General features: G+C 61.4%; 10 protein-coding genes across 10 annotated transcripts; 5 read left to right on the top strand and 5 right to left on the bottom strand.

The window, feature by feature from the left end:
• Positions 1-316: 316 nt before the first annotated feature.
• Positions 317-594, bottom strand: RHTO_06298 (cytochrome c oxidase subunit VIIc; the record flags this gene model as incomplete). Its single annotated transcript, XM_016419959.1, has 2 exons — positions 317-478; positions 535-594. The coding sequence occupies 2 exons, from the start codon at positions 592-594 to the stop codon at positions 317-319; spliced, it is 222 nt and encodes a 73-aa protein (XP_016275413.1).
• Positions 595-880: 286 nt separating this feature from the next.
• On the top strand, positions 881-1,682 carry RHTO_06297 (ribonuclease P 21kDa subunit; the record flags this gene model as incomplete). The annotated part of the gene is made up of 3 exons (XM_016419958.1): positions 881-1,287; positions 1,348-1,417; positions 1,485-1,682. The coding sequence occupies 3 exons, from the start codon at positions 881-883 to the stop codon at positions 1,680-1,682; spliced, it is 675 nt and encodes a 224-aa protein (XP_016275412.1).
• A 96-nt stretch (positions 1,683-1,778) lies between these two features.
• RHTO_06296 (molybdenum cofactor biosynthesis protein) lies at positions 1,779-4,031 on the bottom strand (the record flags this gene model as incomplete). The annotated part of the gene is made up of 3 exons (XM_016419957.1): positions 1,779-3,245; positions 3,308-3,742; positions 3,798-4,031. The coding sequence occupies 3 exons, from the start codon at positions 4,029-4,031 to the stop codon at positions 1,779-1,781; spliced, it is 2,136 nt and encodes a 711-aa protein (XP_016275411.1).
• Positions 4,032-4,326: 295 nt separating this feature from the next.
• RHTO_06295 (ferredoxin-nitrate reductase) lies at positions 4,327-8,765 on the top strand (the record flags this gene model as incomplete). Its single annotated transcript, XM_016419956.1, has 22 exons — positions 4,327-4,481; positions 4,544-4,588; positions 4,646-4,753; positions 4,811-4,859; positions 4,917-5,210; positions 5,267-5,531; positions 5,598-5,760; positions 5,821-5,938; positions 5,994-6,038; positions 6,143-6,192; positions 6,250-6,334; positions 6,401-6,420; positions 6,516-6,789; positions 6,925-7,096; positions 7,149-7,433; positions 7,495-7,694; positions 7,750-7,857; positions 7,914-8,078; positions 8,134-8,201; positions 8,265-8,426; positions 8,482-8,499; positions 8,564-8,765. 22 exons carry the CDS (start codon positions 4,327-4,329, stop codon positions 8,763-8,765), a joined length of 3,051 nt encoding a protein of 1,016 aa, XP_016275410.1.
• Positions 8,766-9,275: 510 nt separating this feature from the next.
• On the bottom strand, positions 9,276-12,095 carry RHTO_06294 (C6 transcription factor; the record flags this gene model as incomplete). Its single annotated transcript, XM_016419955.1, has 6 exons — positions 9,276-9,708; positions 9,767-10,867; positions 10,928-11,549; positions 11,606-11,697; positions 11,767-11,858; positions 11,931-12,095. The coding sequence occupies 6 exons, from the start codon at positions 12,093-12,095 to the stop codon at positions 9,276-9,278; spliced, it is 2,505 nt and encodes an 834-aa protein (XP_016275409.1).
• A 432-nt stretch (positions 12,096-12,527) lies between these two features.
• On the bottom strand, positions 12,528-16,037 carry RHTO_06293 (DNA topoisomerase I; the record flags this gene model as incomplete). The annotated part of the gene is made up of 12 exons (XM_016419954.1): positions 12,528-12,643; positions 12,706-12,747; positions 12,844-13,156; positions 13,229-13,327; positions 13,381-13,620; positions 13,679-14,017; positions 14,075-14,305; positions 14,366-14,623; positions 14,680-14,822; positions 14,883-14,958; positions 15,017-15,814; positions 15,969-16,037. The coding sequence occupies 12 exons, from the start codon at positions 16,035-16,037 to the stop codon at positions 12,528-12,530; spliced, it is 2,724 nt and encodes a 907-aa protein (XP_016275408.1).
• Positions 16,038-16,303: 266 nt separating this feature from the next.
• RHTO_06292 (NADH:ubiquinone oxidoreductase, B12 subunit) lies at positions 16,304-16,832 on the top strand (the record flags this gene model as incomplete). Its single annotated transcript, XM_016419953.1, has 5 exons — position 16,304; positions 16,364-16,387; positions 16,491-16,522; positions 16,595-16,618; positions 16,716-16,832. Coding segments are annotated over 5 exons (198 nt in total).
• A 508-nt stretch (positions 16,833-17,340) lies between these two features.
• RHTO_06291 (ribonuclease H2, subunit B) lies at positions 17,341-18,872 on the top strand (the record flags this gene model as incomplete). Its single annotated transcript, XM_016419952.1, has 7 exons — positions 17,341-17,374; positions 17,432-17,506; positions 17,566-17,697; positions 17,761-18,015; positions 18,076-18,336; positions 18,410-18,491; positions 18,548-18,872. The coding sequence occupies 7 exons, from the start codon at positions 17,341-17,343 to the stop codon at positions 18,870-18,872; spliced, it is 1,164 nt and encodes a 387-aa protein (XP_016275406.1).
• Positions 18,873-18,987: 115 nt separating this feature from the next.
• RHTO_06290 (alpha/beta hydrolase, peptidase) lies at positions 18,988-21,514 on the bottom strand (the record flags this gene model as incomplete). Its single annotated transcript, XM_016419951.1, has 13 exons — positions 18,988-19,231; positions 19,293-19,406; positions 19,460-19,496; positions 19,549-19,886; positions 19,963-20,195; positions 20,223-20,311; positions 20,364-20,419; positions 20,477-20,651; positions 20,758-20,886; positions 20,941-21,020; positions 21,073-21,166; positions 21,216-21,303; positions 21,356-21,514. 13 exons carry the CDS (start codon positions 21,512-21,514, stop codon positions 18,988-18,990), a joined length of 1,836 nt encoding a protein of 611 aa, XP_016275405.1.
• Positions 21,515-21,885: 371 nt separating this feature from the next.
• RHTO_06289 (lactoylglutathione lyase) lies at positions 21,886-22,640 on the top strand (the record flags this gene model as incomplete). Its single annotated transcript, XM_016419950.1, has 6 exons — positions 21,886-21,952; positions 22,027-22,160; positions 22,218-22,278; positions 22,331-22,452; positions 22,515-22,534; positions 22,592-22,640. The coding sequence occupies 6 exons, from the start codon at positions 21,886-21,888 to the stop codon at positions 22,638-22,640; spliced, it is 453 nt and encodes a 150-aa protein (XP_016275404.1).
• Positions 22,641-23,429: the final 789 nt, after the last annotated feature.

Here is a 23,429-nt window from a genome sequence, read left to right as displayed (position 1 = left end):
CAGCAATACGCACAGTTCGTTCTGCCTGTCACTGAGCGTCGCGAGCGGCTCGTCAGGGGACGAGTCGAAGGATGCAGAGAAGGGGGACGAGGTCCGTTTCTTCAGAGCGACATCCTTGGTACTGCCTTCCTCTCGCGAGCTTGGCGAGCGCCGAAATGCGGTCGTCGTCGCGTGTTTTGGGCGCACTTGCTACGTCTCTCGCGCCTGCCGTGACTTTTCTCCCGTCGCCGTCCTGCTCCTCAAGCCGCGGCCTTCTTCCTGTTCCCGACAGACCCCGTCAGCTGAGTCGACTGAACAACATCTTCTCGGATTCGACTCACTGCTGGAACCTGACGGCGAGGAAGGGCGTCCCAAACCCGAAAGCGCAGAAGACAAGGAAGCCGACCGTGAAACGCCTCTTGCTCTTGCCCTCGTACTTGAACGGGAAGTTGTTGTTGACTTTGTTCTCGACGTGGTACTGGCGGGCGTGGCGCAGAGCCTGCGCGAGGACGGGGAGGGTCAGAGAACGAGTTGAGCCGGAGAGTCGAGGCGGACGAGAAGGGGCCTGACGAGTCCGGAGGCGCGGGCAGCCGTCGTAGCGCGGTGAGCGAGCATCTTCGGGTGTCGAGAGCGGTCAAGCTGAGCGGAAAGAGCAGGAGAGCGTCACGGGAGAGGCCGACAAGCGAAGGCCACAGCAGGAGAGGGTCCGTGAGCGAGTCGAGCGTGGGGGATGCTGGAAAGGCCGAAAGCATCGCTAGCATACGTCTGAAAGCTTCGTATAGCCGCCTATCGACGTGGCGCAAATTCGTCGAATTTGGCGGAGGGCAACCTGTGAGGACAAGGTGCCAGGTGGCTTCTTCACCTTCTACCGCTCCCTCGAGCTGCTTGCTGGTCGCTTCGAATGGGCAAGAAGGGCCGCAACACGGCTGCCGAGCCGACTGCAGCCACGCCGGTAATCTCGCGCGACTCTCTCCAGCGACTCAGCTACCTCTACCAGGCCTCGATTCTCCTCAACTCGGCGCTTGCGGGCGCAGCGACGGACGCGGTACGGAAGAGAAAAGGACGGAAACGCCGACGGCTGTCGGACGAGGGGGCAGGGGCGGTAGAAGACGAGGAGGAGGTCTCAACACCCGATCAACTGATGAAGGACAAGGACGGCGAGGACGGGACGAGCGAGGTCCAGAAGGCTGGAGAGGCAATGTCTCGACCTCACAAGCGGGATCGAAGCCCTACCGGCGGTCTTCAGCCCGTTGCGCGGCATGTTGCTCGGGAGATGAAGCAGGTTGCGAAGAAGGCGACGGTTCGCATGTGCGTTCGTTATTCCCCAGCATTTTCAAGATCTCCACAAAACTGATAGAGAGCTCGCAGGGATCCCGCTGTCAAGCGGACAGTCTGTCAGGGCTGCGCGACTGTCCTCGTCCCGGGTGTTACCTCGACTGTTCGCGTCAAGCGTGCGTACTGGTCATCCTCCTCGTTCTCCAGCAATTGACCTTGCCTTTATGCAGCATCCGGACCGCACGGTCATCTCGTCGTCCATACCTGCCTCTCCTGCCGTCGCCAAAGACGCCTACCTGCTTCCCCTCATCTCGCCTCCTCCGAGCCCGAGGCAACGCCAGACGCTCAAGCGAAGAAGAGCGCTCGAGAACGGAAAGAGGAGCGCCAAGCACGGCGACCAGTCTTCTTCGAGCGCGAGGGGCATGTAGTCGTCCGAGGGAATGCGGTTGTGAAGCAAGAGTGATTCTCGCTAGTCTCTCTCTCGCTCGTCATGTTGTCGTACAAATATCGATCCTGCAACAATGCTAAAAACTGCACCAGTACTTCTCGCGTGATCCGTCCGCGCCTGCGTCCACCCTGACCCACGCGTCTGCACCGACCAGACTTCCCACCGCACAAGGACCCGCCCGCTTCCCATCGACCATCCTGCACGCGAAACTCGGCTCGCCCGTTTTCCCGTCCACTGGCAGAGCAAAGAAGCTCGACAGTCCTTCCCGCATCTTGCTTGTCAAGTCTGCCCACGCCCGCTCCTCGTCGTCCGCTCCGACCTCCAGTTTCTTCCACTCGTCCGTCTTACCTTCGAGCTGGGCAAGGATCGCACACCCAAAGCTACGCATGCACGCTGCGCTGGCCATCGGGTTGCCCGGCAGGCTGAGCACTGGCGTCGTTCGTCCTGTCGTTTCGTCCGTGTGCAGAGAGAGCATGACAGGTCCGCCTGGTCGGATCGAGACGCCGTGGAACAGTTCGCGCAGGCCGAGGGAGGACAGAGTGGACGGCAGGTGGTCGGTCACGCCGAGGGAGACGCCGGCTGTTGTGAGGAGGAGGTCGAGCGGAGGCGAGTGGGAGAGGGCGGAGGAGACGGTGGCAGAGAAGGAGGATATCGAGTCGCCCGAGCGGGGAAAGACGATGGGTTCGTACCCTCGCGAGCGCAGTAGGGCGCAAAGGTAGGGCGTGGTGCAGTCGACGACTTGACCTGGCGAAGGTTCGGCGGAGGAGAGGGCGGACAGCGGGATCACCTCTTTCCCCGTCGTGATGATGCCGACGCGTCCTCGCTGAGGCGGCTGCTTGACCGAAGATGGTCGTATGGAGACGCTGGAGATGCCCGTCGCTGCGAGAAGAAGGACCTTCTCGGGCGAGACCAGCTCGCCTTCCCGCAAGATCACTTCACCAGCCTGCACCTGCTCACCCCGTCTTCGCCGGTTCTGGCCGGCAGATATCGGCGCTTGGAAAACGACAACGGGACGTCCTGACCCTGACGAGTGCGACGTATCCTCGACCTTGACGACAGCGTCGAAATCGTCCGAGGGGAAGACAGCGCCAGTCATGATCTCCCAGCAACCCACTTTTCCTGCTGTTTCGACCTCCTTGAGTGAAGGAGGGGGGTCGCCAGCGACGATCCTACCGAGGACGGGTAGTTCGACGGGAGAAGAGGGCGAGGCGGAGGAGAGGAGGGAGGAAGGTACCGCGTAGCCGTCCATAGCGGAGTTGTCGTGCAGTGGGTGGGGGAAGTGAGCAGAGATGGAAGAATTGGAGATGCAGCCGACTGCTTGGTCGATGGGCACTGAGGCAATCGAGTCGTCTGCACGGTCGAGAGTCGGAGGAGCGGAGGCGATGTCGGCTTTGAGAGGTTGGAGGCGGGAGATGCATTCATGCACGGCGGCGAAAGAAACAGGTTTGCGACGAGTTGGCGCGAAGATGGGGAGAGAGGTGGAAGAATTAGGCGGAGAAGCAGGAGGAGTAGGCGGGATGGACGAGTCGGCAAGCGGGACGGCCTGCAGTCAGTTCTGCAAGCTGTCAGTCATCGGCTGCACAAGCTCAAGTATCGCGAGCTCACCTTGGCCGCAGACAGCGAGGCAATCGCTCGTTCCCATTCCTCTGGCGTGTCCGCATCCGTCACCCAGTTCTCCTCGAGGACCTTGACACCGCCGCGTCCTTCGACAACCTTGCCGCCCCAGACATCCTTCGCCGCCCTGCATGGTCCGCTCTTGCCCTTCTTGCAGTTCTCGCGCAGCTGTGCGAGCGCGCGAGGTGTCCAGACGGAGAAGAGCGGTTCGGGATTGCCGTCCGAGGGATGGAGGAAGAGCGAGACAGGCGAGTCTGCCGGATGAGACTGGAGCAGGTGGAGAATGGCTGAACGAGTGACGAAGGGGAGGTCAACGGCGAGGAGAAGCCAGGTTGCCTCGGGGTTCTGGTCGAAAGCCTGCAGGATGCCACTCGCGGGTCCGATGTCGCCATTCTTCGCCGGGTCGTCAACAACATAATGAACACTCTATCGAGTCTATATGTCAGCCGGGAAACCCTCGAAAGAGCGACGGGAGACGCACCTCGGGCAAGTCGAGTTCGTTCCGCTGGTCTTCCCGCCCGCTCACCCAGACCCCTTCCGGGAAGAAGCCCTTCTGCTCGAGCTCCTCCAGCACCCGCAGGTGATGCTTGTACAGCGGCAGGCCCGTTCTAGGGTGCGGGAGGAGAGCCTTCGGTCGGCCCATCCTGGAAGACTTCCCGCCGAGCAGGACAAGCGCAGCCAGCTTCGGGACGGTCGGCAGCACTTCGTCCGCCATGCTGTGTGAGTGAAGTAGGGTACGGCAGTGTCAGCGAGTCCTGCGACGCGCTGTGTGCGCTGTCCGAGGTCGTCCTCCCCACCTCCGCTTTCGGAGGGATGCGATTTGACACCCGCGTCACTGCTGCTCGGGCAAGAACAGCGAGTACGAGCCAATCGGGGACGCTGCTATGTTCGGCTGATCGCCCGCTGGTCTCGAGAGCTTGAGCGGGTCCGTTGCGGCCTCGGGGTGGGGGCGTCAGGCTGTCCTTGCGCGCTCGCTTTCTCCTCCTGCCACACGCTGCTGCCGCACCAGCATGCCCAAGCGCACGCTCTACCCCATCCAGCACTATGGCAGCGAGCTGAAGGAGTCGCGCAAGTCCTACGAGCCGGACAAGATCTGGGGAGAACGGAAGCCGTTCCACGGGGACGAGGAGGCATGGGAGCCGAGGGTCGACTCGGTGTTCATCGAGTGCGTACGAGCGAGGCAGTGGACGAAGCAGGAGGGGCGAAGCTGACGAGATCACTTCGCAGGCCGGAGGAGAAGATTGAGAAATGGGTGCAGTCCTGCTGCGTTCTGTGGGTTCTTTCCTTTCGCTTGAAAGTGACGAGAGAGCTGACGAAGAACTCTGTCAGTTGCTCGAACGGCTGCGCCATGGATGTCGGCGTGAAGGACGGCAAGATCGTTGCGGTCAAGGGGAGGGAGCAGGACCGCGTCAACAAGGGTCGTTTGGGTCCGAAAGGGTGCATTCAAATCTCGCTAGCAATCTTGCACGACTGCTGATGTCGTCTGGTCCGCAGAATGTACGGTTGGGTCAGCATGAACGCGGAGGACCGCCTCAAGTATCCCGTACGTCCGCCATCGGCTCGCTTGAAGCCCTCGCACTGACGCCCACCTCTCCAACAGATGATCCGCAACCCTGAGACGGGCCAGCTCGAGCGCGCTTCGTGGGACGACGCCCTCAACCTCATGGTCAAGAAGTCGAAGGAGCTGTGCGAGAAGTACACGCCTCACTCGATCGCCTTCTACACCTCCGGCCAGCTCTTCCTCGAAGAGTACCACTCGCTCGCCCTCATTGGCAAGGCCGGCCTCGGAACCCTTCACATGGACGGAAACACCCGTCTTTGCACCGCGACTGCTGCGGCCGCAATGCGCGAGAGCTTTGGCTGCGACGGCCAGCCTGGCTCGTACACCGACTTTGTGCGTGGCTCTTCGCGCTTCCCGCAAGGACACCCCGCTGACTCTCGCTTCCGCAGGACCACTGCGACACGCTCTTCATGGTCGGGCACAACATGGCCGCGACGCAGACCGTCCTGTGGTCCCGCATCCTCGACCGCCTCGCTGGCCCCAACCCTCCCTTCCTCATCGTCATGGACCCGCGCCAGACCTCGGTCGGTCGCGCCGCGATCGAGAACGGCGGGATACACCTTCCTGTCAAGACGGGCACCAACTTGTGCTTGCTCAACGGCATCCTGAAGGTCCTCCTCGAGAACGACGAGTTCCACGACAAGGAGTTCATCGGTGCGTCGACCGTTCCTTGCCCCGACCCGGAATACCCGATCTAAAGTACGAAGGACCGACCCGCAGAGAAGCACACGATCGGCATCGACGCTCTCCGCAACACGGTCAAGGACTACGCCCTCGAGCGCGTCGCCGAGATAACCGCCGTTCCGGCCGACAGCATCAAGCGCGCTGCCGAAGCCATCGGTCGCAGCAAGCGCCTCGTCAGCACCTGTCTTCAGGGCGTCTAGTGCGCTTCCTTTCTGCTTCGTTCAAGTCTCGGAACCCGTACTGATCACGCCTTCTGCAGCCAATCGAACCAGGCTACCGCATCCGCATGCGCCGTCAACAACATCAACCTGATCAAGGGCGCGATCGGCCGCGAAGGCGCCAGCGTCTTCCAGTTCAACGGGCAGCCTACCGCTCAGGTGCGCCTCAAAACTCTGTCGACAGCGTTTGAGAGCTCACCCGCTCGTCCTGCAGAACAACCGCGAGTGCGGATGCGATGGCGAGTTCCCTGGTTTCCGGGTGAGCTTTCCATCGTGCTTCCTTTCCTCTCGTCCGGGGTTTGCGCTCGTTGTGCTCGTTAAGGTATGCGGCAGTAGCTGACGGTCCATATCTGCGGCCTGCAGAACCCCTCGAACCCGGACCACATGAAGGACTTGGCGAAGCATTGGAACGTGTGCGTTGCGGCCGTCCTCTTCATCTCCGAGCAATCGTTGATGCTCCTTCTATACAGCGATGTCAATCAGATACCGCACTGGGGACAGCCGACGCATGTCATGAGCCTGCTCAAGTTCATCGAAAACGGCTCGATCAAGATGGTGCGTATCGCGCATCCCGTCCATCACTCTTCTTCACTGACGCTCCCTTCTCTCGCTTGTCTCCAGCTGTGGATCTCGGGAACAAAGTGAGCCGAACCCTCCTCCGTCTGGCTTTCATACTCGCCTCCTCCTCCTGTTTCTACGCATGACTTGCTGACCTTCAGCTTCGTGATTCGCGCAGCCCGGCCGTTTCACTTCCCGACCTCGCCCGCATCCGCCGCCTCTTCACGAGCAAAGACCTCTTCATCGTCGCGCAAGACATCTTCCCGACCGAGACGACAGCCCTCGCCGACGTCGTCCTTCCCGCGAGGCAGTGGTCGGAAAAGACCGGCTGCTTCACCAATGTCGACCGTACCGTCCACATCGCTTACAAAGCGGTCGACCCGCCTGGCGAAGCTTGGTCCGACCTCAAGATCTTCTCCGAGTACGGTCGCAGGATGGGCTTCAAGGACAAGGTGAGCGTCTCTTTGAGCCTTCACCAATGGCTTGTCGCTCTGTATGGCCGGTACTCTCCCACAGCAGACTCTAGCTTGGCGCATCCGCAAGAGAGGTTGATTCTGCGGACCAGAGCTGATCCCGCTCTTCTACAGGACGGCAACGACCTCATCCCGTGGGTCGACGAGCCGGAGAAGGCGTTCGACCACTGGGCAAAGTCAACGAAGGTACGCATCGTCTCTCGAGTCGAGCTTGAGAAGGCCAAGCTGATCCTCCTCGCCATCGCTCAGGGTCGCCCAGTCGACTACACCGGCTTGAGCCACGCCAGTACGTTCACCGACTACACTCTGGAATATCCGAACCTGACCCGGTCTCGCAGAGCTCACCGGCGGCAGCGGCGTCCAATGGCCTTGCAACGAGCTCAACCCGAACGGCACGGAGCGCCTGTACACCGACTACAAGTTCCCGACGACGCTTGACATGGTCGAGTCCTACGGTCACGACCTGTTCACCGGGACCGTCATCTCGCCGCAGGCGTACAAGGCGATGAACCCGAACGGCCGCGCCATCCTCAAGGCCTGCCACTACACGCCGCACAACGAGACGCCCGACAAGGAGTATCCTTTCAGGCTCAGCACGGGCCGCATCTACGCTCACTTCCACAGTAAGTCGTCCCGGTTGACGCTGGTCCTCGCTGCCCAAGCTGACTTCTCTTCCTCGAACAGCTCGCACAAAGACCGGCAGGTCGAAGGAGCTCGAGGATGCTGCGCCTGAGCCGTTCGTCCAGATCTCGGAGGAGGACGCAAAGGAGCTCGGCATCAAGCAAGGCGACATGTGCCTCGTCGAGGCGAAGCGCGGCTCGATCGAGGTGGCCGCCAAAGTCGGCGAGATCGCAAAGGGCAACCTCTTTGTGCCGTTCCATTACGTGCGCCATTGTTCTTCTCTCGAGCCTCAACAAAGCTGACGCAACTGCTTCGCAGGGTGCTGCCGACCAAGACAACGAGGGCGGCAAGGAGGTTCGCGCCCGCAGCGCAAATGAGCTCACCGAGTGCACCTGGGACTTCATCTCGAAGCAGCCCATCTTCAAGGTGCGTTCCCTGCTCATCGCTTGAGATGCAGGAGACGCTCACGCCTGCGTGCGCAGACCGGCTCCGTTCGCATCAGCAAGGTCGAGGGCGGGGTCCAAATTCACGCCAAGTCGGGACAGTGGAAAGCGCAGGAGGATCGCGCGAAAAGCTTCAAGGAGCAGAACACGAATGACCACAAGATTGAGGAACACCACCGTCACCTCGAGGACATCCTCGGCGAGGTGCGCCTCCTTCGTCCTCTGCGACGATACGCCTCGCTCACAACTCGCTCCGCAGTACGACCTCTTCTCGAAGGTTGTGCTCGACAAGATGTGGGAGCTCTCCGACAAGCATGCAGACGAGAAGTGCGTTCTACTCTCGTCTCTTCGGCGGTGGTCCGCCTTGCTCACCCAGATCTTCGCATGCAGGGAGATCTCGATCGGCTTCAAGCTCCACCACAAGCTCTGCAAAGAGAACGCCGACAAGCTCGCTGAGTTCGTCAAGAAGTACGGCGAGGACGACTCGGAGGCCAAGACCGATGTCGAAGCCGTCAGCAAGGCGCTCTTCCGTGAGCACCGGGGTTCAAAGACGTGCGTCGTCTGCCATTTCCTCCTTACCCACGTGCTGACTCGTCTGTCCCCGCAGCTACCAACGCTTGATGGAGTTCGTCTCGCTTTTCGCATCGATTATTCGGTCCGAGAAACTGATGCTTCGTTCTTTGCTGCAGTCTCAACGGCTTCCAGGTGCTCGTGTCAACGCTACTCGGCTGGCTGTCCGCCATCAACCCCTCCGCGCAGGCGTTGCACGACGCCGACTTCGCGAGCGCCGTACAGGAAGTGACCGCCTCGTTCGCCATGGCGCGCACTTGGGCAGAGGATCACATCAAGGTCGCAGCGCCGCAGACGCTCATCGTCCCGGTGGCGTGCTAGGGAAATCAAAGCAGAAACGAAGGGTATGTATCTTGACAAGTCTTTATCGCCGTCCGTCAGTATCATGTGCAATATGTCTATGTGTCCGTTAGATCCATGCAGTCGAGGGAAAGTGCTAGCGAGCGAGAGCGACGACGATGAGCGAGGGCGACGGCGGCTGCGACGAGGAGTCGAGCCAGTCCGACAAGATTCTCAAGGCTCTCGAGAAGATTGACGAGCGCATCAAGGTCGCCAAGACCAACCTTGTCGACAAGGACGAGGGCAAGGGTGTGTTTGCGCGAGTCGCTTTTCCCTTCGGGTCCTCGAAGCTGACCTTCCGCCTCCTCCCCTCTCCTCGCCTCCTGCACTGCCCCTGACTCGCAGAGGTCTCGCTCGGCACTTCGAAGATTAATTACCTCGATCCTCATGGGTGCCCTATCCAGCTTTCCAACCTGGAACGATGTCGCTGACCGCGACTCGCGCTTGCAGGAATTTCGGTCGCCTGGTGCAAGAACTTCACATTGCGCATCCTCATAGGTTATCGAACCAATTCGGCGGGTTCCCTACAGTCGCCATCCAGTCGTGTTGCGAGAGCAGCGAGTCGTCGAAGAGAGACTGCGGCATCGCGATGGACCAGTCAAAGTCCATCTCGCCCGGCATGAGCGCCATCCCGGCGCCCCCACCACCGTTCCCGGTCAGTCCGAGGGCGGAGAAGGGCGTTTGCGGGACGCTCGACGAGCCTGCAGCGCCGACAGGGATGTTGGCTGGTACGGGAATGGAGCTGTAGGCGGAGAGGGTGCCGTTGCTGCAGTGCTCGAGGGGCTGCGAGAGTGTGGGAAGCTGCGCCGCGTAATGCTCGTTTGCGGTAGACGTTGCAGGCGGACCGTTCGCCGTCGCAAGATCGGAGACGGCGGAAACTTCAGGCGGAGGGGCGGTTCGCTCGAGGTACTGTTCGCGAGCAGCGCTGCACAAGAAGTTGACGAATCAGTGCGCGTTCAGGAAAAGACTTCTTCGACACGTACAGGAGCATCGCAGCGTAACGTTGCGAACCTGCGACGTTCGAGAGCAGCTCCGCGACTTGCTGCACGTCCTTGGCAACCTGCTCCCGATCGACGAGTTGCGGGAAGGCGGCGCCGGACTTGAGGAGGAAGAGGCAGGCGAACGACATGTCGGTGCGGAGGAGGTAGCCACTCCACTGCGTCCCGCTGCGGTAGACGGGCGATCCGAGGACCATCTGCAAGGCCGCTCGAGCGTCGGAAAGCGCCTCCTGCGCCATCCGCGTGATCTCAAAGGTCTCCGTCGCGGGCGGATCGAACAGTCGCTGCTTGAAGATGCTGGCGAGAAGGCCGAGTTTCGCGTCGTGGTACATTCGACTATGGCTTCGGCGAGCCCACGCGAGAGGCGACGGCTGGTACGAAGCGATGAGTTGGTCGTAGTGCGTGTACCAGTCGTTGAGGAGCTGTGCCTTTTCGTAGAAGTAGGCGATTTGGTCGGCGGTCGATTCGGGGCGCTGCGCCATGGCTGCCGTGTCCTGCATGATGACGCGGACAATCGAGCAGAGGCGGAGGTTGGCGATGTGGCGGTAGTCGGTTCCGATGGCATGCGGGAGGGAGAGCGCGCGGTCGGCTCGGTCGACGAGCGCGTCCACGTCCTCCTGCCGCATCAGGCTCATCACACCGAGGTTCCGCTCGTGCTGCGCATTGAGCGTGACGATGTAGATCCACGTCCGCAGCTGCGCCGTAAGCCGTCGCGCCTTCTCGTCCGTCTGATGCCAACCGTGTGCTTCGAGCTGCTCGAACGAGGTGTCGAGTTTGGCGGCAAGTGCGAGTCGCAGCGCCATTCCCGATAGGATGTACGGCTGCTGGTGGTAGCAAGCGAGCACCATCGTGGCCTGGATCGACTCGAGAGACGGTTTGCTCTCGAAGACCTGGTTGCGGGCGAATCGGCGCGTCTCCTCCGCTGCGGCGACGAGCTCCTTCGACGGCGCGGAGCAGCGTTCTTGCGCTCTCAAGGCCGTGTAGAGTACGGTGTTGAAGAGGAAGGGCGAGCGCTTGCGCAGCGACTCGTAGGTATCGTAGTTCTGGTCGAGGACGGCGCAGAAATTCGCACATTCCTTCATCCATCTGCGTGCATAACTTGTCAGCCCGACACCCTCGACCCAAAAAAAAAACCCCGTTACGCACAGCAGGACGAGCGCGCGCGCTTCCTTATCGCCTATCAGGCCCTTCGCAACCAAGTCGAACTGGTCCGGCGATGTCGGTGCAGTAGGAACCGCAACTCTGCTCCTCTTCGCAGGCCGCTCGTCGTCCTTCTCTTGAGACGTTTCCTGCTTCTGCATCGTCTCAGGCTTCTCCCCCAGCAGCTCATCAGACTTAGTCTCCGCCTCATCGCCCATCTCTGCGACCGCATCTTGGAGGGCCGAGATTGGTGCTCGTACGCGAGACGCAAAGCGGTGCACGTCTGGCGAGTTCGAAGATGCGAGATGTGCGAGCGCATCGAGCGCCGAAATCTGCGACGAGCTGGGATTGCTCGGCGGGCGAGGGAAGCCTGGTGAGCCGCTCGTAATGGGTGAGGTGCGGAAAGCGGCGGCAGCCGCGAGGTTGGGCAGAGACGAGAGCCCAGGAGAGCCGGCGGAAAGAGGTCGAGGACGACCGAAGGGCGGAGTAGGATGTTGGAAGCCGGAAGTGTCGAGTCCGCTGCCGAAAGGAGAGACTTGATTGGGCGGGTAAGGGAGAGCGGCGGGACTCTGGCCGGGTTGGCTGCCGCCGTATTGCTTCAAGCGCCCGACGACTTCCATGAGGACGTCTGGAGAACGTGAGGGTCAGGACACCGTCGAAGTCGCGCAAGGAGAAGAAACGCACTCGTAACCTCGCCCATCTGCTGCACGAGCGTATCCATCCTGCGCTCATTCGTCGCAAGTGCCGCCTCGATAGCTGACAACCGCGTCAAGCCGCTGCAGGAGAGCAGAACCGGTCAGTCGCCATTTCTGCGAGAGAGGGAGTTTGTAGAGGCGCAAACTCACGCATCCTCGACGACGCTGGACGCAGGCTTGTCAAAGACGCATTCTGCGCCTGCCTGCTTGCACCTGACGCAGGGAGCCGACCCTCCTTCGCACTGTCCCGTTTCGCGACCCGGACAAAACAAGGTCAGCCGGCGAGGACGAGAGGGGCGAACAAGCGAACGCACAGTTTTCTTGATCCTCCGGCAGCGTACGCAAGCCCTGGCGCCCCTCGTACCCTTCCTTCGCTCGGGCTCAGCAGAACCAGCTCCGGTAGCGATCGTCTCGGCGGGAGGAGGAGCGGGCGTCGTGATCCTCAAAGCGGACGGTCCAGCGTCGGGACTGCCCTGCATGTCGTCGAATAGCAGCAGCGAGTGCACAGCTGAGCAGCAGGACTTGACAGCGAAGGTGGGGACCCGGCGAGAGGAAGGAGGAGGCGGGCCGACAGCTCCGCACCGTCTCGCACGCAAAGGTGAACTCTCTGCGACAAATGCAGCGCTGCGGAATGGTTGCAAAGTACATTGCACATGAAGCGAGAGAGAGACGCGGGTAAAATGCTACGGGGGGCGGAACAAGCGACGAGGAGAGGAAGCGACGGGCGATGCGAGTGTACGGGTGTGAGGAACGATGAGTGTGCAGAGGGGGTATGCTGGAGGGGCTGTACAACCCAGTAGAACGAGACGAGACTGACGAGAACAGGCGAAAAGACAAGCGAACCCAAGCGAAGCGATGCGATCAAGCGGACCTCCCCCTTCTCCCTCCTCCTTCGACGGCGATAACGACGCCTACCACTCAAAGTCGGCCTCGACGTGCGTGGCCCACGTGAACTTCTCGAGGAGCGTCTTCGTGAGGACCTTGTTGAGCGGGACGTCGAACTTCTTGCACCAGGCGACCGAGATTCCTGCGAGCGCGAGTCGCGGTCAGCGACATCGTTCCGGCTGGAAAACTGGACAGATGAAGTACGAGGATCAATATAATTAATCTTCGAAGTGCCGAGCGAGATCTCTGCGAGTCAGGGGTAGTGAAGGAGGCGAGGAGAGGTGAGGAGGCGGAAGGTCAGCTTCGAGGATCCGAAGAAAAAGGTGAATTGCGCAAACACACCCTTGCCCTCGTCCTTGTCGACAAGGTTCGTCTTGGCGACCTTGATACGGTCGTCAAGCTTCTCGAGAGCCTTGAGGAGCTTGTCCTCAGACTGGCTCGACTCCTCGTACCCGGCCTTACGCTCCGCCCTGATCTTCTTCTCGAGCGCATCCGCCGCCTTCAGGCGCTCGTTGAGCTCCTTCTCCGGCATGATCTTTTCCCCATCCGCCTCGCGCTTCGAGTTCTCCTTGTCGAACTTTTTGCGGATCTTGTCGCGCTCCTGCACGACAAGAGCCTTCTCGTGCTCCTGGATCCACTCGTCGTCGAGGTCCGACTGAGACGCGCATGTCAGCATGTTTGCGAGCAGCAGAGCGGAAGATAGCGGGATCCCAGCGCGTGAACACACCTCGTCGTCGCCGTAAGCCTGCTTGTGCTTCTTCGGCTTGTCGGCGTTCGCAAACAGCTGCTTGCGAAGCTTCATGCGCTGGTACTTGAGAGCACGGATCTGCGCGACGAGGCATGAGCGGGACTGCCGCAGCCAGTGCGGGCCGGACTCACCTTGTCGTGCATCTTCTCCATCGCAGCCGAGTGACCCTTCGAGACGGATTTCTGGTGGTTACAGAGGACGGCGACGAGGCGGTTCGCGCGGTTGTAGGCGAGGAGTTTGTCGGCGACCGAGGCGTCGGCGGGGGTGTTCTTGAGCTGCTGGGCGAAGGTCCACGAGGCGTTGTAGGTACGGAAGACCTTGGCAGTGAGGCCGTCCATGTACGACGTGAGGTACTTGTTGACGACCGAGGTCTGCGGAAATGGCAGACATCAGTGCCGTAAGTGGAAGAGCGAAAGGAAGGGTGCTCACGTTAAGACGGTCGAAGAGCAAATCGCCGACGGTCTTGGGCTCCTTCTTGAAAATCTTGAAATTCTTGAACACCTGCTCGTCGACCTCGACCTCGTTGACGTAACGAATCGAGTCCTTGCCGAGGAAGTCGAACGTGACCTTGTTCGGCGGGGTGAGGGTGACGTGCTCAAAGCGGAGCGAGCAACAGCCGACCGTGTCGGCCTCGTCCTCGCCCTTCTCGTTTCCGGCACGGAGAGCGAAGCGGTCGATGAGGTAGATGGCCGTCGCGCGCTGGCGGGTCGCCATTTCCTTCGACTTGAGGTCGGCGGTGTAGTCGGCGCGGATGCGGTCGACGTGTTCCTGCGGGTGGAGCGGGCTAGCGGCGGCGCTGCTGCGAGAGAAGCTGATCGCACGCACCTTCAAGCTGCGAGCTTTCTCGAACTTCTTGAGGTCGCTCTGGCCCTTGAGGGAAGAGCCGGCGGCGAGGAAGACATATTTGACGTTACCGTTGATGTTCTCCTTCCACGTCGCAAGCCAGGTGACCTTGTTGTCGTGGACAACCTTGTGCCACTTGTGGCCGGGCGGAGGAGGCGGGACCTCGACGCCCTTGCCGATGTTGATCGTGATCTGCTCGGGGCGGACGCGAGTCTGCGAGGCGAGGAAGCCGTCAGCTTCAAGCGGGAGACGCAGGAGAAGAGGGTTACGCACCTTGAGCATGCCCGTCTTCGGGTGCTCGCCGCGACCCCTGAACAAGCCGGGCGGCTCAATCCTGAAGTTCCCAACTTTCTCCTTCCTGCCGTCAAGGTAGCACCACTTGAACTTTTCCTCCAGCGCGTCCTTCTCCGCCTTGGCAGCCTTCTTCTCCGCCGCCGTCATCGACTTCTTCTTCTGCTTCTCCGCCTCGAGGTAGGCGAAGATCGGCTTGAAGTCGCATTTCTCGTACGACTTGATCTTCGTGCCGTCGGGCTACGTATGAGAACAGCGTCAGGACGACTTGTGCGAAGGAGAGGAGCGCGACGCACGCATGGGTGAGCCTTGAGGACCTTCTGCCAGTCATCGAAGAAGTTGCGGACGAAGACGGGGTTCTTGACGTAGTCGGTCTCGAGGATGGCGGCGAAGAAGCTGGCGACCTCCTCGGCTTCGGGAGCGAGCTCGACGGGCTTGCCTGTAAGCGGGATAAGTCGTCAGCTTGGGAAGGTTCAGGGAAGCATCGAGGCGAGCGCACCGTCGTAGTTCATCTTGACGCCGTGAGGGGTGTACTCGGGAGGGAAGAGGACGCCGTGGTGCTCGAGCGTCTTCCACTGTGGGCATGAAGCAGGTGAGTCGATGCTTCTGTAAGAGACAGCGAACTCGACGCACCTTCTCCTCGCCGTCGTTCTGGTTCTCCCACCACTTGTAGACATCCTCGTCGCCGCTGCCCGCCTCCCTCGACTCCTCGTCGTCCTCCTTCTTCGCCTTTCCCTTGCCCTTCCTGGGAGCAGGCGAGGCAGATCCCTCGTCCTCCTCCTTCTTCGGCTTCTTCGGCGCCGCCTTCTTCGCGGGAGTCGCCTTTTTGGCGGGCGCAGCCTTCGCCTTACCCTTGCCCTTCGTGGGTGCCTTCTTCTTCTTGGCGAGGGGAGTGTCGGAGCCGCTCGAATAGTCGTCGCTCGCGTCCTCCGTCTCCGAGAAATCCTCCTCCTCCTCCGACTCCTCCTTCACGCTCTTGGCGCGGCTCGTCGACGCCCTCGGACGCTTCGACTTGGCTGCCGTCTTGGCGAGAGGCTTCTCGTCCTCAGAGGACGAGTAGTCCTTCGAAGCGGCGCGGCCGTTCGAGCGCTTCTTGCCAGCAGCCGTCTGAGCGAGCGGCTTCTCGTCCTCGCTGTCCGACTCGGACGCGGCGCGCTTCTTCCCGTTCGCACCGCTGCCCTCCGTCACTGCGACACCTGCGGCGGCGGCCTGCTGTGCGAGCGGGATGTCGTCCTCGCTGTCCGACTCGCCGGTGGTGAAGACGGCGAGCTGCTTCGCCTTGGGGTCGAGCGCCTCGGCCGTCGCATCGTTCATGACGGTGTCGACCTGTCCACTGACGGCGTCTCCGTTCGGGACAGCAATGGGAGCGGCATTGGCAGGAGCGCCTGTCGAGGGATCAACAGTGTCGTCTGCGGCCTTGGGGCGCTTGAACTGTGTCGCGGACCGGCTCAGTCAGTCCCTGTGCATCCTTCTCACGCACTGCCGCGCTGCACATGCCCCGAACGCGTGGTCGACGCGGAGCATTCGCTCGTTTCGTCTCGCAGGTCGCGCGGAGTGGCAGCGCGGGTGGGAGAGCTGTACGCACCTCTGGCTGGTCGTTGTCGGACTCGTCCGAGTCGGCCTGGATGACACGCTTCTTGTACGGCTTGCTCATGGCGTGCACGGCGTCGAGCGGGCGAGAGTGCGAGTGAGCGAGGCGGGTGACGAGGGCAGAGGGCGAAAAACGGTCAAGTCCCGCAAGTGGACGGGTGGGAACGCTCAGACGGGCGTGCAAGCAGCCCAGCTCGACTCGTAACGGCCTCACGAGATTTCTGGCGGCGAGATTCACCCGCCCTGCGAGCATGCAGGAGGGGACTTAGCGAGATTGGGCTCGCCTGGGGACACTCTCGCTCTCACGACGCCAGCCTCTGCCCCTGAACGAGTGAGTAGCCTGTCAGAATAGCTCACAGCGCACGACTGATCCACCGCACACGCCCGCAGTGCCCGACCAGCCCTTGTACCGAGGTTCGACCACCCCCTCCTCATCTCCCTCCGACCCGGCTACACCCTCCGCGCTGGACTGGTTTCGTGCTCAGTGACTCACAGGGCTCCTTTGCGTTGCTCACAGACCCCTGGGCGAAGCGCGAGGCGTGGCGGAAGGTGCGCATCCTCCTCCGACTCTCCACCTCCCCCCTCCTCCGAGCGAAAGCTGACCCTGTCGCCCAACCGCAGCACCCCATCTTTTCCACACGAGCAATGTCCGTCTCTGCCCCCTCCATTCTTTCCTCCCGCCTTCCCTACGGCACGACGCTTGCCTCACTCGACCCCGAACTGACCTCTCTCCTCGGGCAACAGGTTCCGCAACATCTTCCCCGGATTCGGTATCGCCGTTGTCGCGTTCGCAGCATACGTCGCCTACGACGAAACGGTCGGCGCAGCAAAGAAAGGACACGGCACCGAGCACCACTGAGGAACGAGTGGATCGACTTCTCTCTCGCCCGAGTCGGATCATGGAGCGGTAGACCTCGTCCGGCAAGGGTTGTAATGTTGTGTGCAGGCTCACAAGGGCGGAGGCTAGTCGGTCGCAGCAGGGAGGAGCTGCACGCCTCGCTCGACTTGACTTCCACCGCCTTTCGCTGTCCGCCAGACGCGGCGCCTCTGCTGGTCACCTCAGTCTTCCGACCTCGTGCACGTGTTCGGCTCAAGACTCTCGACACACGGCATGTTACAGCGGCAATGTCTAGCTGTCCTGGCGCAGACTCGCCGGTCCAGTGCGCAGGCTCTCCGCCTGCGAGGAGGCTGCGTCTAATCGGACACCTCTTCCTGCGGCTCCTAGTTCCTTGCTAGTCTTACGCTGCTGTTCTATGGGCTGTCCCGCGAGAGAAAGGTAAGCCCTGCTCGTCGCCCCTGTCCACGACTTCGCGCCGCTCCGCGCCCTCACCGTCTCGCGGAGTTGCCAGTCCGCCTCACACGCCGCCATGGAGCGCAAGCACGTCTGCATCTTGCCGAAAGGTACGCTGGACGCGTTCTCTCGTACCAGGCGGGCCTGACAAGCTCTTCTTCTCGCAGGCATGCAGCTCGAAGTGGGCGACCCTGCCTCGTCGACTGGATCGCGCTTCCTGCGCCTGCCGCACCCTCGTACCCGTGTGTAGCTTCTGTTTCGTGCTCCACACGCCCTAGCTGACCTCCTGCACGCTCCGCAGACCACCCTGCCCTGTTCCTCCCTTACTCGCGGACTGGTTCTGCTGCGCTGGACGGCCTGCTCGAGGTTCAGAAGATCGAGCTGGATGCGGACAAACAACGATGCTGGTTCATCGAGGAGGAAGTCGCGTCCGGTATGCTGCCCCTAGACCCGCCCTCTGCGAGACTCGCTCCTGACCTCCTCGTTCCTCACGCAGACGGCTCCCTCACCCTCTTCTCCCCCATCGACCCAATCTACCTCACGATCTCCTACCTCTCCGCTCTCCCCTCGCGCTTCCAAAGCTACCCCGACCTATGGGAATCGATCGCGCAACATCGGTTCGAAGTGCAGGGTTCGAAGAAGGAGGAAGGCGGGAAGGAAGATGAGGGGGCGGAGTTCGCAGAGGATTTGGGGAGGTTGGGAGCGATGGAGGGGGTGCAGGAGAGGCTGAGGACGGTGTGCGAGACGCAGGGTGCGTCCTTTTCCTCTGTTCTTCCTGCCGGCCTTCGTTACTAACGTCTACCCTCCGCAGAACACGAGTCAACAACTCTCTACCGACTCTCTCAACCTCTCGTTCTCTCTTTCCTTCGCTCGAGGGTCGACTCACTCGTTGACCCAGTCCACGGTATCTTCGGACCTCTCGAGGCGACCGAGCCTGGGGAGGAGGTCAAGCCCAAGGCGGATGAGGCGGGCGATGCTGGAGTGGAGGTAGAGAAGTTTTCGACTGTGAGGAGGGGAATGGCGAAGGAGGACGTTGGAAGCGGGCATGGGTTGAGCGAGCAGATCCAGACTGGTGCGTTTCGCTTCTGGGTTGAGCGTTCGTAGCCTAGTCTACGGACGTCTCGCTGACCATCGTTCGCTCACAGAGTCGCGGCAGAAGTACGCCATCGGCATTCTGGCGAACTACCTCCCGCCTTCCGTTACAAAGGCTCTTCTCCCTTCGTACTCGTAAGCTCAAACTCGCCCTGTTTGGCGCTTCATCGCTGACCCCTCGTTATCTCCAGCTTCTCGGCGCTGGACGCCCACCTCTCAACCACGACCAACTCGTCCGTCCTCAACTCGACCTACCTGCCCGGCCGCGGCGCCGCAAAACTCGAAGCCTCCTTCTCCGGCGAGCTGGGCGGCGGTGCGGCAGCGAAGAAGCGCAAGGCTGAGCAGTCCAAGGGCAGTAGGGGTGTCGAGGCGCTCAAGAAGGTCAACACCAAGGGGATGAAGAGCTTGAAGGACTTGTTTGGGAAACAGTCGCAGAAGGCGGTGAAGAAGGTTGAGGAGCCGGCGGAGGAGAACGAGGAGGAGGAGAGGCCGGCGAAGAAGAAGCGGAAGGTGTGAGACTGGGTCTCGCATCTCCGGTTGTCGGATCTGGCTGTAGTCGTTGGACTCGCGGTTGTAGCGCTTAGAGAGCTCGTGTTGTACCTTATGTACTGCCATTCTATCTCTCTACACTCTACAGCGGAGCTGTCCGCGCCTCCTTGAACGACTGGCTCAAGTCCCACATCTGCCTCCGCAGCGCCGCGTCCTCCGCTGACAATGCCTCGACCTCCTGGACCTTAGCGTTCGGGTGCGGGAACAGGAAGCCGTCGTCCGAGTCGCAGGTCGTGTTCCAAGCGGGAACTTTGCCCTCGAGGAAGTAGGAGCGGAAGATCTTGGCTGTGCAGAGCGAGGGATGGGCGAGCGAGCAGTGGCCGAACCTGCGTGCGTGCGTACCAGGTAAGCCTGAGGAAGTAGGAGAGCGCTGGAGGGGACGCTCACCCGTTCTGCTTGACGAGCGTCGCGGACGAGTTGCCGAAGCCAGCGGCCATCTTCTCGGCCGCCTTGAGTGGCGTGACAGGGTCGGCCGTTTGCGAGAAAAAGATGATGGGAAAGCTGTCGTGGGGGGTCAGCAAGATTGACGGCGGGGAAGCGTGAGCGAGACGAACTTGGTCTTCTTCAAACCGCCCGCAACTGTCCAAGGCCCTGTGAAGACGAACATCAGCAGCAATTCACCTGGAGTAGCTTGACCACGCACCTCGGTACGTCTCGATAGCCTTTGCCTTCCAGTGCCGACATGTGCTGATCCAGATAGCCCAGATGTCGGCAGTCGGACTCTTCGTCTCTTTGCGCAAGTCGTGCATGTACTCGCCAAGCGTCCTAGTCGAGGAGTCCCGCAGAGCCTCAGGGTCCGTATCGCTGCACATGATCGCGGCGGTCGAGGCGATGATCGAGCCGGTCGACATGGCGCGGTGGAAAGGGTTGTGGCGAGCGGGATCTTTTCGAGCGAGCTTGCCGGAGGCGACGTTGGCGGTCGCGTACATGCTTGTACCGTTGCCACGCTCAGTCTCGACGAGAAGGCGCGCCAGGTTCGGCCTGTCGTGCGGCGGTGGTCAGATTGGAGGCGGAACAGGGAAGGAGAAGCGGAGCGCACCAAGTCGACGGTGCGTACAGCGCGTGAAACACGGTGTACTCGACGTCGCTAGGAGACAAGATCCCGGGCCCGACGTCGCTGTGACTGACCGGAAGCGGTTCCTGGCGCAGCTTCTCGAGCAAGTCATGGTAGCGGTCCTCGAGTTCTTCGGCAGTCGAGTTGTCGATAGCAAAGGCGCAGCCTGCTGGTCCTGACTTTGCGCATGCCGAGAAGAAGCCTTCGAAAGTCTGCGCCTCCGAAGTCAGCGATGCCTGCGAGTCGCGAGAGGCGGGACGCACCTTGCGAGTATCGGCCATGCCTGACCTGCCCCACTCCCACAAGTCGTTCGTGTAGCTATCCGCATCCGATACGCCGTCGAGGATGACCCCTATAACGCGAGGTCAGCTCTCGCTCGAGGTGGTAGAGGTAGAGGAGCGCACGCTCGACCAAGTCTGGGAACATCGCCGAGAAAGTTGCGCCGAGGATTGTGCCATAGCTGTATAACCGAATCAGCACGAAGACAGTACACTAAGGAGAAATGCGGCAGACTCACCTGAACCCCCAGTAGGACAACTTTTTCTCCCCGAGCGCTTCGAGGATCCGCTTCATATCCCTCGCAACAAAGGCTGTCGAGCTAGCCCTGACAATCTTATGAGCCGCACTTGGATCGCAAGAGCTCGCGAGTGCCTGCTCGAAAGCGTCGAGTTTGACGGTCCAGGCGTACTCGGCTGCGAGTGAGGCGTTGGGAGAAGCCGAGCGCAGGAGAGCCGCGCGCCTCTGCAAAGCAGTGCTGTCAGTAGCCAGCTGAAGACTGAACAAAGGCGTCGCTCGTACCGAATGGCAAGCCGAGGTGCTCAATGTCACGCAGGAAGCGGTTCGCATCGCCGTCGGTCGCGAAGCAGCCGACAGCAGGCGCGGTCAAGTTGACGGAGCGAGGATCCCAGGAGAGGACGTTGTATCGGCCTGCGAAGTATAGCGTGAGCGTGGGCTAGCTGTAGATAAAGCGTCGAAGCGCACCTTCGACGATGGCTGCGAGTTTTCCACCGTACGAAGCGACAGCGGCTGTGCCAGAGCCGCCAGGTCCGCCAGGGTTCGTGCTGCATCCAACTATCAGGCTCTTAGCCAAGAGAATGGCTGAACGAAGCGCACAATAGATAGCCAAGCTGCTCCTTCGGAGGAACGGTCGCAGGGATCATTCGAAGGGCGAGAGAGACCGTCTCATTCGGCCGCGGGTCGGTGTAATCTGCATGGGGTCATCAGCAGTCTGAATGTCGAAGAGTGGACGAACGAACCCAGCGGCACGGTCAAGAAAGAGCACAGCGTGGTCGAGTCGTCGGGGCAAGGGTACCAAAAGAGCGTCGTGCGAGGATTGAGGATGGCCTGTGGTTGGCTCGTCAACACAGGTCGAGCATTCTGAGTATCTCGAGCGCACCTGCAGCCAGCCTTGCCCTTCCCTCGACCATGCGAACAACCGCAAACCCGCGAGGAGAGCGACGCCGAGCAGGAGTGTCCAGCGGTTCCTGCGACCGCGAGTAGGTTCGGCCGGGGCAGCAGCGGGCGCTGGAAGCGTCTCAGTGTCCTTCAAGCCCATCGCAAGCTGTGTGAGCGTGTTGGCGGGTGCCGACGAGGTGAGCCCCACCGCTTTCGCTCCTCATGCTCTCTCGCCTCGCTTCAACCGCACGAGCAGCTCCCTTCACCCGCGTATTCCACTCTACAGCTCTAAAGATGGCGCCTCCTCGTCTCAGTCAGTCCCGTCGTCCTCTCTCGCCTTTTCCCTCCCCTCATCGCTCGCCTCCACTTGATGACGCTCCGATGGAGTGTACTCGCTTGGGAACGTTGTGCGGGCAGATACGACGCAGGCAAGAGTGCTTGAGGGGTCAATGGCGACCTCCCGCGACGCCCGCCCCGTCCCTGGGGACCAGCGAAACTGACCTTGCATCGGACCGACCGCCAGACCACACCATGTTCCGCATCAAGGACCCTAAGATCTCGCTCGACTTCTACACCAGGATCCTCGGCATGGAGCTCGGTGAGTCGTCGCGGATCGGGCGGCCACTTCAGGCCGAATTCGCAGGTTGACCTCGCCTCCCTGGGCCTTCGCAGTTCACGAGTCTCCCGGCGGCGACTTCACCAACTACTTCCTTGCGTTCCCCGAGGAGGGAAAGGAGAACATGTCGAAGGAGGAGAAGTCGGACCGCAAGTTCCAGCGCGAGGGAATCCTCGAGTTGTGCCACAACGTATGTCCTCGCGGTTCTCCTCCTTGTCATTCAGAGCTGATTCCAGTCCCGCTGCAGTACGGCACGGAGAACGACGCCGACTTCAAGTACGCTAACGGCAACGAGGAGCCCGGCCGCGGTGAGTACACGCCATCCTGGCCCGAACCTTCCCAGCTGACCCGGACTCGCAGGCTTCGGCCACATCGCTATCTCGGTCGACGACGTTGAGGCTGAGTGCAAGCGGCTCGATGGGCTCGGCGTGCAGTTCAAGAAGCGCCCTGAGGAGGGGCGCATGAAGCACATTGCCTTCGTCGTGCGTCGTCTTCCTCCTTGTTGCGAGACGTCTCCCGCTAACTCTCCTCCGGCTTGCATCAGTACGACCCTGACCGTTACTGGTGCGTGCCCGCTCTCCGTCATCCATGGCACCACACGCTTACCGGTCCCTCCCGCAGGATCGAGATCGTTCCGAACGGCGGCAAGAAGGGCGAGAAAGGCATGTGAACGGGGCACCAACCTCGACTCACGCAGTACTGCAAGACTAATGAGCTCTCCGAGCTGTCGTTCGTAGGCGCCAGCCAAGGGCGACTGTGAAATCAAAAGGAAAGATCCGTATCCCTCTCCCTGCTGTTGTGCCTCTGCCCTCTGCTCCTCCTTGTCAGCCACAGTGGCCTCTTGCGCACAACATCCAATGACAGTGACGCGGGCTAAGGAGTGTGACGGCTGGGATCGTGCACATCGCGGCTTGCGAACATTGACCATGCCGAGGGTTCTTGCGTCCGCTCGGCTCGCTTGCACAGTGTCTCGCTTGATTACATCAGTCTCTACTATGCTACCGCACGCTCACACTGCCGTGGATGACGGGGCAGCCTTTCGGATGAGAGGAGAGCGAGTGGCTTCTTCCCCGACAACTGCCTCCGCTCTGAGGATCTCCCTTGCTCCCTTTTGTCATCACTGCTGCATCAGGAACAGAAAACGTGTCGAGAGTCCCTCGGACGGGCCCGCCAGGGAGAGGCCCCGACGATGGAAGAGAGACGTCCACTTGGTCCTCCTCACCTCCTCCCTCCCTCTCTGCGCGGCAACAACGTCGCTCCTGGCTTGCCGGGCGTGCGACATTAGCAGTGCGGACATCTGGAAAGCGGGCCTGCATGGGAGCTTGACGAGGAACGACGTTGCACCTGCGGACACCCCTCGACCCTCGCAAGGAGGGCGAGTCTGCGGGTCCCTGCTTTCCGCCTCTGCTCCCAACGTGTGCGCAGCTTGTGGGTAGTCTGGTGGTTGCGCACAGATTAC

Source organism: Rhodotorula toruloides (assembly GCF_000320785.1).
Source record: "Rhodotorula toruloides NP11 unplaced genomic scaffold Scaffold4, whole genome shotgun sequence".
NCBI classification, from domain to species: domain Eukaryota; kingdom Fungi; phylum Basidiomycota; class Microbotryomycetes; order Sporidiobolales; family Sporidiobolaceae; genus Rhodotorula; species Rhodotorula toruloides.
This window is presented reverse-complemented; position numbering and strand designations above follow the sequence as displayed.